At 41.6% G+C, this 17180-nt stretch overlaps 1 protein-coding gene across 1 annotated transcript; it reads right to left on the bottom strand.

The window, feature by feature from the left end:
- Positions 1–3637: 3637 nt before the first annotated feature.
- neurl1b (neuralized E3 ubiquitin protein ligase 1B) lies at positions 3638–15515 on the bottom strand. The gene is made up of 6 exons (XM_061047710.1): positions 15041–15515; positions 10975–11219; positions 10550–10883; positions 7481–8224; positions 6284–6409; positions 3638–4546 (listed from the first exon to the last, which is right to left on the bottom strand). Exons 1-6 carry the CDS (start codon positions 15069–15071, stop codon positions 4299–4301), a joined length of 1728 nt encoding a protein of 575 aa, XP_060903693.1. The 5' UTR covers positions 15072–15515; the 3' UTR covers positions 3638–4298.
- Positions 15516–17180: the final 1665 nt, after the last annotated feature.

Raw genomic sequence — 17180 nt, 5'->3', positions numbered from 1 at the left:
GGCAGATGAAAGAAAAGACGACGAGTATTAATGCGCAAACTACAGCTTACTATAATTTTACTATAATAGAACTGACAGTAATAACTGCTCTGACTCCTTCATGTGGTGTGTAGGCTATAGCAGTTTGAGCAGTTCATTCAAAGCCATGAGAAGCTATTCGTAATTTTACATCTTAAAAATCTAAATGCTCAAAAAAGTGCTTTTTCAGTCTCTGTTGAATGATTAAGGATGATATCAGTAAAAAAAAATAATAATAATAATTCACATTACAAACTGATGTAAAATCATTCGGGACACATTAAGTGCCCGCCCCCCTCTCGATCAGCTCCGGGAGCTCCTCGACCAAGAGATCTGATTGGTCAGTGAGATTTTGTTGATCATATATCTCCAACATAACCTGCTCCGGAGCAGATAATGGTGTGCAGCATAAGTCACCATGGCAATAGACCCAGGTAGGAAGTGAATGACCTTCGTAGGACTGAAAACCGAGGGTTAACCCTGAAGTTACCGAGCTAACCCCGAATCCTGCTTTGACAGGCCCCTGGTGAGGACCAGTATCTTCTTAGCTTCATAATGAAATCTATTTCATATAAACTGTTATCTTGTTCAGTTGAACTCCACCCTGCAAAGACGACTGTAGCAGCTCAACCAAGCAGCAATTTGTTGGGCTGAAAATTAAGACAACTCAATATCAAACTGCAATTCCTCAAACGGCCTCCTGAGGCAGACTCCAAAAAGGAGCTATTTCAAGTGACTTTAATTCACTTTTTTTCTGCCTCAGTTGTTTTGGTGAGTTTTTCTGCTTTTTTGAGATATACTTGCTTAAAGGTAGAATATGCGATTTTTCTATCCAGCAGATGTCGCCCTTGAGCACCAGCATGAAACCAAAACAACTCGCAGTGCATTGCTGTGTTAGCATGCTAATGCTAGCGATCTTTATTATGCTCGTATCTTCACACTGCATGTAAATTTACCTGAAATGAGCGTGATCTAGAAACACAGTTAATCAGTGAGTACAGTATGTTATTCTTCTTTTCTCTAGTCCCTCAATTAAACAACTTTTATACTCGAGGGGATGAGCTGGCCGTCGGGCGATTTTAAACAAACTGAAAATAGGACTCAGAAAGCTCGGAAAGCATCACAGACAGTGGGACTCGGGTGTCCAACTCATCGTAGACAGTCATGACTCACAGAGTTATTTTCAGAGGATATACTTGATTTCTGCTACATTTAAGTGTTAAAAATCACACATTCTGCCTTTAAGAAGAAGAGGATTTTCTGGCACAACTTCACCAACGACCAAGATGTATGAAGAGCGATAGTTCAAAGTCTTATTTGTGAAGCTAAACTTGGTTTAGTTCCTTCTTGTTCTAAATGACACAAAAAACAAGAGACCATGTGTTTTAGAATTGTAATTTGTGATCGCATCCAACCAATTTGCACAGTTTAATAGTTGTTGCTCTTAATTTATGGTTTGTGAACTGTTCCTTAATCATGTGATATTTATTATGACGTGTGCTGCTGCCCTCTTTGGTCACCCTTGTGAAAGACATCTTGATATTAATGGGTTAATTACCCAGTTAAAAAAATGTTAAATAAAAATCTTCTTTATTTATATTTTGCATAATTCAATAAAAGGTTTCTACTTCAAGGAAATGTAGATCAATGTTAAGACCTTACTGATGAGTTATTTTTAACCTGTAGTCCTCTCTGTGATCTCCACAATCTGACTTTTCAAAAATCTACTAGAAACACAAATGTTGTTTTGCACCTGTCATCCAGCAGAGGGGAGCATCTTTCCAACCATTTTCACAGTTACGCAGGTGGTCACTGTCTTCCGACATTTACATCAGGGATTTCCACAAACTGTGCACAGCTTTTCATGAAAAGAAACACAAACATTGAGAGGCTGCTCCTTTCTCTGCTATACCAACTGTAGTCCATTTACAAAATAGAAAGAGCCGTCAATATGTTTAGACTATTATTCTAAAAGGCACCGCACAGGGGTGGGATGGGGGTTTATCTTAGATGTATGCTGTATGTTTGGATATACAGAAGGCAAAATCCCCAGAAAGTTTAAGGTTCCATTTATATGAAGAAGAAAAAATGTGAGAAAGTGTAAGATGTGTTGAGTGTGTTTCAGCCTGATTTTAATATTTTTATGCTTTTAATGATTGTTAACTGGACATAGAGGCCCCTGTTACCAGCTTGTTTACACCCCCTTGGACTCTCCATCAAAACTCCATGCCAACAAATGGCAGGACATCACTATAGTGTATCTACTACTGATTGTATTAATAATAAGAGCTGTAAGCTTCTCATTTAGCTTCACCATAAGTTATTTTACATGTGAATTAAAGGTGTAATGTTCGATAGAACGTATTTAGCTTCACACAAATAGTTTGACTTTAAAGTTTGATCAATTCAGAGGCACTGAGTACACTCAATAAGTATTTATCATCGATTCAGCATCGTGTTTCAGGAGCTCAGAATAAATATAGGATATCTGTCAACATTTATTTCTGGTAAGAAGGCTAGCAATAAGCTAACAGCTAACCTGGGTGACATGTTTGCTCAATAAATGTTGGCAAACAGTTGTTTTGGGCTGCAATGTGATGCGGCGGTTGGCACTGTTGCATCACGAGAAGGTTCCTGGTTCGAATCCCACGGGGACAGGGCCTTCAGGTGTGGAGTTTGCATGTTCTCCCTTTGCATGTCCCTCCGGGTATTCACACAATACACAGTTTCTGTAATGCAGTGCATCTCAATGTCGAAAACTTTGTTCACATCCCATCAGTGGCGATTCTAGAGTCTATGGGTCTATTCAGCAAGGCGACAAGAGTGAGTGCTGTCATATGTGGCCTGCTTAGGGAGGTCTCCTGCCGTCATTGCTAAATTTGCACATCTTCGGCTGCTACTTTAGGGCCCCCTATTGGTCTGGGGCCCGAAGCAGTTGCCTGCCTTGCTTGTTGACAAGCAGTGCTTCTGCATCCCATGATCCTGATCAGATGAGACATCTATTTTTGTAAAATGTAAAAGAAATGACAGCGCTTGTTTTGTAGGTTTTTTTTTAAGGCATTTATAGTGTAATAAAGAATCGCAAGAAGTTGCAGCCAGTATTTGTAAGAGAAATATATTATTGGTATCAGCAATCTTTGGTAGTCTCACTAAATAAGAAGACTTGAGCTTGTGTAGCTCTTTTAGAGCTTTGTATAGTTCTAGTCTTCTGACTACTTGAAGCACTTTTTACACTGCATGTCACATCTACCCATTTACACCTGCTATACAAAGTGACCATCAGGAATAACTAATCCCATTCACACACCACAGATGAAGCAGCAGGAGCAACTTGGGGTTAAGTGTCTTATCCAAGGACATGTTAGGAATATGCCTGCAGGAGCTGGGGATCGAACCCCCGAGCTTTCGTTTGAGAGACGACCGACTCTACCACTCTACCACTACCACTGCGCCTCAGTGGTGGTGCTGTATGTGTGCTAATTAGTGTACATAAAATACAAAACAGCATTTTTATCTAAATCCTGATGAAGAGGTAAAACAGAATGTTTGTTGGTGAAAATGTTTTTCAAATACATTCAGAGGTGAAGTTGTGTCAGCGTTATTAATCCCACCACAAACATTTTGATCACACTTTTATTTTTCTCTCACTGTGCAAAACCAGATTCTTACTTTGTACTTCCCAAACATACTTGCCTTATTACACATTGAACACACTCACCATACAGTCAGATATTTCCACTTACTTCTACACATTTTAATTTGTGCTCCTTTTACACCATCAGCTCTCAGTTCTGTACATTGAAAATATGGCTAGGATTGTTAGCGTTATTACTTGGACACACAAAGTGACAAAAATCTAAGGCACTAGAATTTATAGACTACGGTCTGAGTATTCTGCTGAAGCACATTTAAATCTAGGACAATGAGGGGACAGATCATTGATTACAGCAAGCTTTTCTGCTAAGCTAATACCTGTGACATCAGAGACCTCACTTTGAAAATATAAAACAGGAGCGAATGATTTATCTTTTATTTCTTAGCCAAAATATAGGCGCTCATGTGTGCAGTCTTTGTGTTACGATGAGCTTCATCATAGTTCTGCGAATAAGGCGCTGAGCCTTTCACCAAAAACTACCAACCCTTACAAAATGGAAATATAGGCACAAATATGTCCTGGGATGGCTAATCTCCAAGATCAGTGTCCAGCTGGGCCTGAGAAGAGGACACGCGTGTTCTGAATGTAACAAGCCTCAGCACCTGCTCATCAAACACGTGCACCATCATGGCCGATATGTCTTGATCACGTCTTTAATAGGTCTCCTGCATATTGGACAGCAGGCATTGATCTGTCTCTTCAGCTTCAGCCCGCAGTCATTGCACAGGCACATGTGTCCGCAGGTGTAGATTACAGTGTCCACCTCCTGGTCGAAACAAATGGTGCACTCTCCGTTCTTTCCAGCAGGGGGAAGCTCCGGGGCGGAGAGAGTCGGAGAGACTGGAGGGCTGAGAGGGGAGCTGGGTGCCGTCACTGGAGGGAAATAAACGAAAACATGAGACACTGATGCATGAAAACAGAAACGTTTTCTTCTTGTCAGTCACCTTTATTAGCCATTTGACAGATTTGTTTTTGTAAATATTTGTCATATTTGAAACATTTTCACTGACACTTATACTACACATATCTATTATTTGTTGTTATTTTTGTTTGTTGTCTTTATCCACATTTGTTTTTTTAAACTGACTCTCTCTTTCTTGCCTGAGCTGGTCTCAGCAGATAGCTCTTCATCATGAGTCTGGTTGTGGTTTCTGCCGGTCTTAGGAAGTTTTTTACTTGCCACTGTTGATAATCTCCTGCTCATTGGTTACCTAATGCTGCTTCTCTGTACATTCAAAGAGTATGTTCTAGACCTGTTCTTTGTGTTAATATAAATATTTGACAAGCAGGCCTCCACAATGCAATAGACATTATTCAATGTGTCTTGTCAGTCAACTTAAAACAGTATGACTGACTTAAAAAGTTTTTTTAAAAAAATGATCAGAAGAAGCTCTTTGCAAACTAGAATTAAATGGGCGGCTCAATTGGTAGAGTCGTCACCTCTCAACCGGAAGGTCGAGGGTTTGATCCCCAGCTGGCCAAATGTCCAATGTGTCCTTGGGCAAGACACTTAACCCCAAATTGCTCCCGCTGCTTCAGTGGTAGTGTAAGAATGGGATTAGTTACTTCTGATGGATGATACTACATAGCGATCATCACTACCATCAGTGTGTGAATGGGTGGGTGTGACATGTGGTGTAAAAGTGCTTTGAGTAGTTGGAAGACTATATAAGCGCAAGTCCATTTACCATTTAACAAATACTCCAGGATCCAGAGCATTGTGTGACCCTTAACCTATTTAGAGCACAGAGGTCTTTATGTGCACAACTGACATGTGAGATACTTCCTCTGGCACTGGGAGCAAGTCGCTTGACTCATCTCCAGAGGAAGACAGAAAGTGTTCTGGGAAATGTGGAAAATGAAAAACACTCTTTGTTTTATTGTCCATTATGTCAGATCCAAGATGTCAAGTTGGTCCTGATGTGTTTTCATTTCTATGTCTGATGAAGATAGACTACCTGTTTACACACAAAGTGCTTCAGCGAGCTCAGTCTTTGTTAAACGCCTTCCTAAAAGCAAAGGAGGGTGCTTTATGTTTGATCTATTTAAGTTATAGCCCATACTCAACATGTGAAGAAGTTCCAACGTCTGAGCAGAACGATTATGGGAATATCTGTTATGTATCTCTTTTTCTCACGTTGCTGCTCTTGTTTTTTCTCGAGTGACTTGTTAGACCATGTGGCCGGGCACCCTTACAGTGCATGACATTTTAAAAAAAAATAAACTACATCTCCTGTTACTTTTTCTTTCACTTCCACTACTGTTGTGTTGTGAGAAAACTTTTGTTATGATTTGGCTATAAACATACTTAATGTCCTAATTGCGGGAAGATTTAGAGACTGTTGCTTCTATTAAACATTATTTTTTCTCTGTCTGTGTTACAGTAAGTCATGCCAAATACAGATTTCCATATCAGAACCCTATTTTGTTAACCAGCTGATGACTTAGAACTAGATCCAGATCCTTTGTTGCCTCTTGAAATGAGTCTTTCTCATGACTTGTCTATTGTCAAAAACAGTACAGTTTTCAACACAGCCTTGGATGTGACCTTGTGATGGTTTCCATATATAATGTAATGTTGATGCATGATGTCAATGTTTGGAGACCTACCCAGAGAGGATTCAGAGGCCGAGGAGGATCTGTTGACGCTGAACGCCAGGTCTGAATCACTGTCATCTGGACTGCTGCTCTGAGAAGTGCTGGGGGACGTGGAGGGAGGACTGGACTGCAGTGTTCCTGAGTCAAAAAGAAAAATACACATGAACAAACAGCAGATAATCATGCACAGACTTTAAAGGTTGCATTCAAGCAAAGGTTATATTAAACCGTGCACTTGAACTGTTAAAGAGTGAAGCTTAATGATTACCGGCACTAACCAGTCAGATTAGATCATTTTCAATGCTCAAGTTTCATTGGGGAAATTTGTATCCGGTTAGAGGATAATATTGTTGGGTCAGAAGCTGTTAACAATAGGGTCTGAGCTGATGGGAGTTTATGTGGGAGTAGTGGGACTGGGACAGATAGGTCCCTGCTCAAACAGACACATGCAGACATAAACCACTCTGCTGCATTCCTTAAGTCTGGGAAAAAATAAATCAGAGCGGTTGCATCAACTCAAGAATAAAGTGATCAGTATTAAAAAGTGTGTGCCTGTATGGGGGCATGAATGCAAATGTTTTGGATTTTTAGGATACGTGCATGTTTGCTTAACTGCAGATAACTTCATTAGAAAGTTGATACCACCGTCATTTTCCCCGATTAAATATGAAGCAACAGTAATTTACCGTAGATTAGCACTAAGACTGGAAACAAGGAGAAACATCTAGCCTGGCTCTGTCCAAAGAGAACAAAAACCTGCATACCAGCACCTCTACTTAACACATTATATCACAGTTCATTGTTCTGTGATTGGCTTTGTGCCAGACTATTTTTTGGTCCATGACCCAGAGCCCCCCTGTGGTCTCTGCTGGTTGTGTGGCAACTGTACAGAGCCAAGAAAAAGTCTGGCAAAGAACCCCAGTCTATCCTAAGCTTACTACCTGTTGAATTAAGCCCAACATTTAACAGAAAGTATGAGTGTGGTATCAATCTCCTCAGACTCTCTTCAAGTATTAAGCTCAAGATGGACTATTGCTTACAGGTGATGTAGCTTTTGCCCATGATTAAGAAGTACTGTATGAGATATGAGGTTTGTTCCGATTTGTTGCATTTAAAAGAAACAAAAAAAAACTGTAGTCATTCCATTAAAATGGGTAATTTGGGGGTTTTTATTTCTTGTATTTGTTACTTTCCTCACACCCAGCTTACCGAGTATCCTGAGTCTGTTGACAGCCCCATGCAGCGTGAAAAAGGCCCACAGGACCTGAGAGGAGTCCACACACAGCAGCCTGCCTCGTCCCACTCCGTTCACACCGTGGTGCACCTCTCCGCTGGGCAGCAGACTGAAGCTGAGCACGTCTCCAGAACATGGCATGGGGAACCCCCGGTGCACAACCCAGTACTCCTTACGGTCCAGGAGAACCTCAGGATCCGCCGGCAAGTCCCCGGCATGTAAACTAGCTGGGTCACAGGACGTTAAACCAAACAACAGAGCCCCAAAATATGGCAGACCCAGGTGGCCGACTTCCACGTACAAAGTCTCACCAACGTGCAGTGGCCGGTCACTGAACACCAGAGTCCGACTGCTGTCCAGGAAGTGGATACAGGCAGCTGAGCGGTCCGCTGAGAGGATAACATCGGAGCCCCTGACTGGGTGAAAGTGCAAGTCATTGTCCAGCGGGGAAGGGAGGCCTCGGACCACCCTGGGGACGCTGAATCCAGTGGAAGCAGATGAGGACGGTGTGGAGGAGGAGGAGGATGTGGAGGAGCAGCAGGGGATGATCTGAGTGTAGTTATTGAGCTGGAGGTTGGCCATCTTGGCAGCGGCTGCCTGGTTATTCTCCAGCTGATTGTTGCTGTAATTAGCCGAGTCGTGGTTACTCTGGGGCAGATAGGCACTCAGACGGGCCGCACTCAGGCAGCTGGAGCCAACACTCTCTGCAAACGTGCTTTCTGTGATGGAGAGGATGAAGAAACAGTTACACAATAAGACAATATATCATATGATGGTGTCCTAAAGAAGCTCAGATCATTCCCCTTCTACTTAACACTTTTTCTCTGTCCCTTTTTCTGCTATGATGTGTGGAGAAAAGGTCATCTCTGCATGTGTTACTGCTGGTACTTGTTTTTATGGGCACATGATAGCGCTGCATCAAATAACTAATTTCATTGTGAATTATCTGCTGAGAACGTTCTCAATAGATGGATTTAGGATGCATATATCATGAGACAAGTGTGAAAAATCACAATGTCCTGAAGCGACATCCTTATATATTTTTATCTCGTCATCGGCTTAAAACCAGAAGACATTCAGTTTACCGTTAAAGGCTAAGATAACCAGCAAATAGACATTAGAAACGATACATTTATGACGTTATAAAAATGATGTCCATTTTTTAACAACTACTTGTAACACTGTTTCCCACGGTGACTGAAGACAGGCTGATGAGACGGATAGATGAATGAAAGATTAAACGTGTTTTTCACACAGTTTGGAGTCTCTGTTTTCATCATACTTGTCAATGGACATGTCTAGTAACCGATAGCAGACCTAGAACGAGCTGAAAGCAGCTGGAGTTGTTGTGTTTCTTGCTGGTTGAATAAATATTTAGTTTAGAGGAGAAATATGCTGTGTCACCAGCAGTGTGTTTGATAATCACCGGCATATTCACCCCCCTTACCTTTACTTTACAGTAAGGCCGAAGGAAATTTGGCTTTAAATGATACAAATGAGTAAATAATAACATTTCTCATTAGGCATGAACGAAATCGGATTAAATTAAACTTCCTAACTGTTAGAAAACCTTGTTTTGAGTGTTGCAGATCTGAATTTGAAATTATCTTTGCCATCTACACATCAACCTAGCATGTGACAATCAGCAAAGGTATGTTTGTGTAGTCTGCGTCAGAATCAGAGGAAGAAGAAGAAGAAGAAGAAGCCCTGCCATTTGAAACTGAGCCAAAATGGTGATTTAAAATATGCTTTGCTCACTATGAAGAAGTCAGCAGTTGGCAAGGCAGATGCAAAGAAATCTGTGACTCCGCTATATTGTTCTCAACTAAATGTTAGCTCTGTGTTGTCGGCTGGTGTTACACTATGGCAGAACCAAATTCCTTATGCCGGCCCGCACCCACTGGCCAGAAGGGATCGTCAACGGTCAGACTAAAATCCGCAGGATATAGCAGTTGTGGGATTTTTCCAACAATTTGATTGTGGAATTAATGATGTATAACATATCCAAGTACAACCACACTCAATTCAAAGCAAATATCAGGAAATTGAACAGCAACTCAAGTGACAATATTTTTTAATTTCACAAAAAGCTGATACCTGAAACTTTTTAGTTGCCAGCTTTTATGTCCTTCTATGTTTCCTAGAGCACATAGACAATATAAACCATAGTTAGAAAGTTATTGTTGAATGTGGTGGCTTTACCTCTCTTAACTTCCCTGCTTTATGAATAGAGATCACAGCACAGTTGTGTTTCTCTTTATAGGAGTGGGGGTTACATATAAACAACTCTGGCTCTAGTAGTCCACAGATACATTCCTCTATTACTATTTCTAGTGATGCTGCAGAAGTTGATCGCTCTGGCCCCTCACCAAAGCTCCTGGGATCTGCTGCAATGACCAAACATGGTCATTGCTCCTGTCAGACTGAAGATAAACACACCCGAGTACGAGAGGGAACCACGGGGGAGAGGATGAAGGAGGAGAGAGTAAGTGATGAAGTACAGGAAAGAGATAGTAAACCATTATAAACAGGGAGTAAGTGGTTATGGTTGGGTTGACTTCTGTGGTCCAGACCAGGTTTATTTTTCTCTTTACAATCCAGTTCTGTCACACAAATAAAGGATCATTGAGTCATTGAACTGCTCCAGACCCTCACACCTACTCTACTTTGGCCTACTCTGCTGCTGAAGAGCTTCACTACACAGCTGCTCTCTGAACCGTCAGGAAGCTGCTTAAATTAGCTGTGAATGTGTTGACTCTATAAAAATAAGTTCCTGAGGTTTCTGGGTTGATGGTCAAAATAGACCGCTCTCTAGCTGACTATTTAAGTCCATCCAGAAAAATACCCATTACTTAATACTTTATGCAAATATATATAAATGGTAATGATGGCTTGCGTACAGTCTCATGACCAGCCCTGTTGTGAAATGTGTTCCTCTCACTTCCTTTCTGCTTCATGAGTCAGCTTCTGCTTACTTCTCTTAGCCAAAAACAATACAATTCTCTCTCTGAGCGTTTGCAATGTCTCCATATTCAAACGCTTACCTAGAAGTGTGACCTCCTGCGTGATGCCGTATATATCTATGATGGCCCACAGGGGACAGCCGATGCTGAGCCCACAGTGGAAGAGGATAGGCTCTCCTTCATTGATGCTGTAAAAGACTCTGCCATGGCGATCGGCCCAAAACGACAGCACATTGTCCTTCAGGGCCAGTCTCTCTGGCAGAGCTTTGGCCCAGTAGCCCGGCCGGGTAACCAGGTCTGGACAGGCGTATTTGGGGATGTCTGTAGTGACAAGTTCGCTGGGGTCCAAACTGGTGAATCCAAAGCGTAGAGCTCCACTCCAGCCAGTGTGCACGCCAGACAGACGAAGACGCACCTGAAGTAAAGACATTCATCCAAATGTAATTTTTTTTTTTTTTTTTTGAAGCTATTAAAATAAATGTACTCTCAAAGAGCTGAACACACACCTTCTCATAGAGATGGACGGGCCTGTGGCTGAACGTGATGCCGTTACAGAAGCTGTTCTTGCGCGTGGCCCGGCGAAGCTGCCCATCCAGCCTGATGTTCTTGCCTTTGGCGTGGGGATGAAAGCGAGGTGACTCCACATTGACGCTGACCGGAGGAGCGGACGTTCTTCTCTCCACACCTGCCCCATTGTTAGGCAGTGTGTAGTACGGCCTGTTGGCCACCGGGCGTTGTTGCAGAGTCGCATCTGTCACACAAAAATCAGAGAAGAAGAGTAAGCCATCGGCGATTGAACCTGATCAGAGCAGCGTGGTGTGTGTGTGAACATCAGGTCTGGCTGTGTGTGTGTGCGTGTGTGTGTGTGTGTGTGTGTGTGACCCGGGTCAAATCTGCCATGTTAGAGACACCAGCTGTTGGAAAAAGAGACAAACATATCAGCACACTATAACTTGTTAGCAAGTGGTCCATGCCAGTCGGTTTAGAGGGCAGAGGCCGATTATGTTAAGGAGTCCACAGTCTCACACTCTCTTTCCCACACAGACACTTAAAGCCTCTTAGCAAATACATGAAACAGTCCATTTTAGCATGTAACCCACATTTACAGTATAAAAAGGCAGACTGGCCCAAATCAGTCTTCTCCCCACATCCATACGGGGTATTTATATCACAGGAAAAAACAAGGTAAGTTTGGACAAAACCCCTGTGCATATATCACAGGGAAACATTTGGTTTATGTAAAAATCCACACTGATCGGAGCAGAGCTAATATTAGCAGCCTCACAGGAGAGAGGGCATTAAAATAATCCACAGAAAGTTGACAACAGACGCAATAAGACCTCGTCTTATTTATGGGATGCATACAACCCTGGCCTACAGCATAAACAAAACCCTGAATGGCCCCTTTCATTCCTCGACGCTTATCTTCGGAAGAATGAATCACACAGAGCTAAGCCTGAAAGAAATAGAAAAATACAGTTTAATCTTTCATCTCATCTTCACAGGATTCAGTGTTGAAAAAGAATGTCTTGGAGAAAAATAAAATTTGCAGATTAAACAAGGACAAGAAATCAAACAAGACAAGCTGAACTCTGCATTAATGATTGTTTGAGTTTCATATTAAATGAAATTAAAACAGTAGATGAGTGTTTATGGTATAGACTGGCTGAAATCCAGTATTCAAAGGGAGGCGGTGTTTCTTCTCTGCTCTGAGCCACAGAGTGATTACAGTTCTGTTTAAAATTCACTGCGACCTGATGTAAAGACAATAACTCAGTGAAATGTTCCACAGTACATTTCCTAAATTAGACATTATCACTGATTATATTCTAAACTATGAGGCAGCAGCAAGAACATCTGTAACGTCTCAAATGATCAGCGGTAGCCCCCATCTTTGGGCCGCAGACATTGGCTTTTAAGGGAGTGAAATATACTAGTGTTAGAGAGTTTGTAGGAGATCATGTGAACGCTTAGCTTATGTAATCCAAGGATCAACTGCCTCACTTACAGATTGCTATACTGCTTCTCTGCCGTTAAAGGAAATACAATAAAGACTGATATAGACACTGGCCATTATTAGATGAAAGGCATAGCACGACGGGTCATGCAGCGAGGGGCAGCTCGACGCCTGAGTTACTTCCTGTCATGTACTATCATTGCGTTCTAGTCACACAGCAAAGCATTCTGTGTCCTAAAAAATAAATACCTAGCAATCTTTAAAAATGCAAGAGAATACCTATGATAAGTAAACATGGACATAAACAAAGCCACAGTTTTAAAAGGAAGGAAATGTTTTGAACACATTTGTCAGACCACACAAATACCTGTGTTGCATTTTGGTAAAGTGTAAACATGAATCTTGTTCACGAAAAGGAATCTGCTATTTCATTATGTGTCTTTATTGAGATCACTTTTAAAGCAGTTTTCAAAAACTATAACAAGTATTTTTTCTGTTGTTATGAAAAAAAAGAAAAGCAAGACCAGTGTCTTCAACAGGATCTATAGACAGCTTGAGAAAATGAAGAAAAACTGATTTACAGAGCAGCTGAGGCCGCATCTGCAGTTGAATCTATTCTAGAAATGTCTCAGAACAGCGGTACGTGTTGTTAAATGACCTTTTGGGTTCTCAATGAGCGCAGGGTTTTTTTTTCCTTTTTTGTAAAAATGAGATGCTTGACTTTAAGTTCAATGTCAGCAAAGATACCCAGAGTACGTACTTGTTCTCATCAGGAGGCAAAGATTGATCACTGGCTTTGAAAACCTTTGATATGGTTTCATTAAATGCCACACCTTAATCATGTGACCTCATTCAGATCTGTGATTATCATGTAAAAGCTTCACATATTGTCAGCCTCTACTTCTTCTACCACATGTGGTTCAGTCGCTTTTAGAGAGAAACAACACAATCATAAGACTCCACAAGACACTGCTATGCCAAGGAAAGCCATTTCAAATGTAAAACCGATTCATGCGCATTCGTCAGAGTTATCATTGGCCACAAGATCATGCTTCTTATTCTTTATTCATCTTATACCTTATCTCCAGGCCACATGTGTTGATCTACTGCAGCCCATTTAATGGGAAAGACATAAATCCCAGTGCATTTAAAGGGAATTTCAGGACGTGTTCTGTTTCCAGGGGTTGTGACGATGAATGTTTCTGGCAAAAACACTGTGTCATGTCATCACTTGATATTTTATTCACAGTACGAGGAGTTCCTCAGCCTGCATGTCTGCAAAATCAATCAATTTAATTTGTATAAAATATAAAATGACCTTTTGTAATTTATCGAGAAAAACAACCACTTCCATAATATGTGCAGCATATGTTAGTTAAAGCATCAGTAAAGGCATCTAGTCTATTAATGTAATGTTAATCAAAACCATACAGAGCAAGCAATGGAACCAAGCTGCTCCTGCTCCTCTGTGACTAACTGTTTTCTGTCCAAACTCTACGTCAACCGGCCCTGGTAGCAGTAACCACATCATTTAGCCACAGAGTGGGTCTGTTGGGGGCGTGGGAGTGTGACAGACATTAAATCAAAGTGATGCTGGGAAGTGATTATCAAGTAATGTGCTTTAAGGGTCAGAGAGGGAAGAGTCTGAGAGCTCATAACGTCAGCTTTCTGCAAAAAATGAAGCCGACAATCAAGTCTCAGATAGAACTAAGTCCATGGCAGCATTTGAGATAGCAAATCATATAACGCAGGTTTGATAGCGGAAATAACAACACACACACAGGTAATATATCAGGAGCATGGTCCTATCGGGGTTTTTTATTTATTGATTTGTCTATTTTCATGTTTCCTGGTGTTTCTGTAACATGTGTTTAGTGCCACATGTGTGACTTTGCTGCTGTCACGCTGCAGCTTCCAATTAAACTACTAAAGAATGACATTAAAACAACGTCAGAACCAAGAAAAGAGCTCATTCCTGCCAGATTTTATGGGTTTTGATTTGCTCAACATACACAGAACCAAGAATGCAGTATTTAAAAAAAAGTGTGACACTGAAAAAGCCATTTAATCCCCATTTCAAATCTTATGGAAATGAGTCATTTATTGTATTTTAGATAAGTCTTTTACTGACAAAAACATACTTTATTCAATTTATAGCAGATCTAAATAAAGTAGTTGGCAATAGTTGCAAAGGTAATTTTCTGAGATAAAAACAGACTTTTGCTGATGATGATCCTAAGGCTTGTATGATGACCATGAGCAGCAGAGAGTTGTCGCCCTTTACGTTTCTCCTCTTAACACGTAATGCTGCATCCTTGGTTATAATTCTATAAACCATGTATAAAAAAATTGGATATTTTCCCAGAATAAAACGGCGGTGGGAGCGCTGGTTTGGACTCGCTCTCTGGGAATCACGCTCAGCTCCCCCGTGATGAGAAGAAGCGCGTCTGCACGCAGCCATGTGTGTCTGTGACTATAACACACCGTTTCACACACACACACACACACACACACACACACACACACACACACAACCACACACACACACACACACACACACACACACACACACACACCGCTTCACCTCATGGTAGCACATTAATAACAAATCTCACCTATTATTGGCTTCGGTGTCGTATTGCCCATTATATCCAGAGATTCCTCGCACCGGCTGACAAGTTAATTCCGATTGCAATATCTCTGCGTCCATCCATGAATCCCCGATGTGATGAGTATCTGCCTGGAACCAGTTCAATCTCAGTACCAATGCCTTCAATTGTGTAGCTGTATCTCCTCGCTGAAGCATGCATGCGCTCTTCTTAATGTCAACCTCGAGCGGCTGCGACAGGCAGACACCTCTAACTGGCGCACAGCAGCCCCCTCCTTTCTTAGTACAGGCTCCCCTCAGCACGACTTTAAAGACACAGTAAGCAGAGATCCCCCTCGCGAGCATCACAGAGCATCTGAATAATTCAGTTAATTATTCACTCCGAGTGATGAAGGCTAATGAGAGTGGAACCTCTAGGACAAACGGCATGCTGGAAGGGGAAGTGTGAGCTAAAGGAAGGATGTTTGCATATAGAGGCTGGTGCAGTCAGCATGGTGCAAACTTTGATTACATTAAGAACATCATTGATCAAAAATGCCTATCCTCTTGAGTGTTTGCCTTAAGGGGTTAATCTGATGTAGAGACAGAGTGAAGAGATTACCAAGATCACTGATTCCTGCAGTTAGATTTCTAGATCCCGCAAACCCATTTTAAGGGAGGTAATCACCCCTTATTTTGCAGGTGTAAAATGCAAGAAAAATAGATAAATCAACTGAAAGCTTTTAATAAAACTCAAAGCTGCCATATGAGGAAATCCCCCTTTTCCCACCCTATCCTCTGCCCTCCCACAGCCTTGACTCCTGGGCTTCTCTCAAGCTGTTTCCTGTCTTCTGGACCACAGCGCTCTCTGAGGAGCCATGGCCTGCAGGGTTTGAAGCACTCAGAGCATGAGTGAAGGGAGTGGCGGGAAGAATTATCTCCATATCAGAGCAAAAGTGCGGCCTGAAGCGCTGCAGCAGCTGTGGTTCAATAATGTGAACAAAACCTGCTGATAAAAAAAAGGAGAAAGCCGATATGTGCACGTTCTTTATCTGGATTTCCGTGTAATTTTCGTATTGTGGCTTATCAGAAGACATATGGCAGAATTAGGAACTTCCTGCCTTCTGTATTGCATGCATATACAACATGATCCATAGCAAATACAAAGAAGTGCTACTGCCAACATGTATGATCCTATTCACTTTGAGGGCAGTCATGTCTCATGAGAGATGGCTTTTGGGTGAATGCTAAGATCTAAATATAACCCAAAGACAAAAGCATTTGTTTCAACCTCCTCAATGCTGTTTGTTTTAGCAGGATATGGTGGCTCCTTACATGCGCCATGGGAGAATGGTGTTTGGGGTGAAGTGAAGCAGAAGTGAAATTCCCCCCACGCCCTCACTGCTGCCTCAGAAAGAAAATCTGCTATGGCAAAGGGGATCAACACAGGAAGTGAATATGAGACCGCGACAAAGTCTGCAATCAAGCTCTCGCTGTAAACACAACAGATCTGCAGAAACAAGTGCTGCTCCCCCTGATGCTTGCTCTACTGCCTGAGCACAGACTGCGGGGTGTTAATGACAGCGGTTTGATTGCTGAACTGAGTTTATTCCAAATGGCAAGAAACTAAAAGATCATTTTCGGATCAGTCATTTCAGACACGGCTGGGTGTCTGCAGAAATATTGAAGCAGTACAAAGAGATGCAAAAGGAATTCAACATTTGGGAATAAACATTTTTTATTTGAGAGTGAGACTGTCCCTAAGAGAAGAACAACTATCAATCATTTCGGTTCTTTTCTGTCAATATTTCCTGTATTTAAAGCACGACTTCATTCATTCCCTGATCTGAACCACATGTTTTTATTGTAACCGTGACGATGAAGCTCACCAAGTTGTCATTTTAATCCAGATTATCTTCATGGTGATGAAAAGGCTATGGCATCCAATCAAAAACACAACACTTAAAATGTGAGTAAGCATATTTTGTCGTGTTTGGACAGAGTCGGGCTCGAGCTTTCCAGCTTTTTTTGTTGGCTGGCTGTAGTTTCATATGTTTAATCGTACAGAGAAAGACTGCTTATAATTCTTTTTTTGGCATAAAAGTGACTCAGACTGTCACACCAAAAGTATAACTAGTTCTTTAAGACAACTAGCTTTTGTAATTCTT

The sequence above is a fragment of the Labrus mixtus genome, chromosome 10 (assembly GCF_963584025.1).
Source record: "Labrus mixtus chromosome 10, fLabMix1.1, whole genome shotgun sequence".
Taxonomy (NCBI): domain Eukaryota; kingdom Metazoa; phylum Chordata; class Actinopteri; order Labriformes; family Labridae; genus Labrus; species Labrus mixtus.
Note: the sequence above shows the minus strand (reverse complement) of the source record. Positions and strands in the feature narration are given on the sequence as shown.

Bases quoted from the DNA above. Each gene is read 5' to 3' on its own strand.
- neurl1b (XM_061047710.1), bottom strand. From the start codon at position 15,071: ATGGGCAATACGACACCGAAGCCAATAATAG. The intron at 10,884-10,974 runs GTGTGTGTTCAG...TCTTTACTTCAG, and splicing joins CCGTCCATCTCTATGAGAAG to GTGCGTCTTCGTCTGTCTGG. The intron at 6,410-7,480 runs GTAAGCTGGGTG...TTTTTGACTCAG, and splicing joins CAACAGACTCAGGATACTCG to GAACACTGCAGTCCAGTCCT.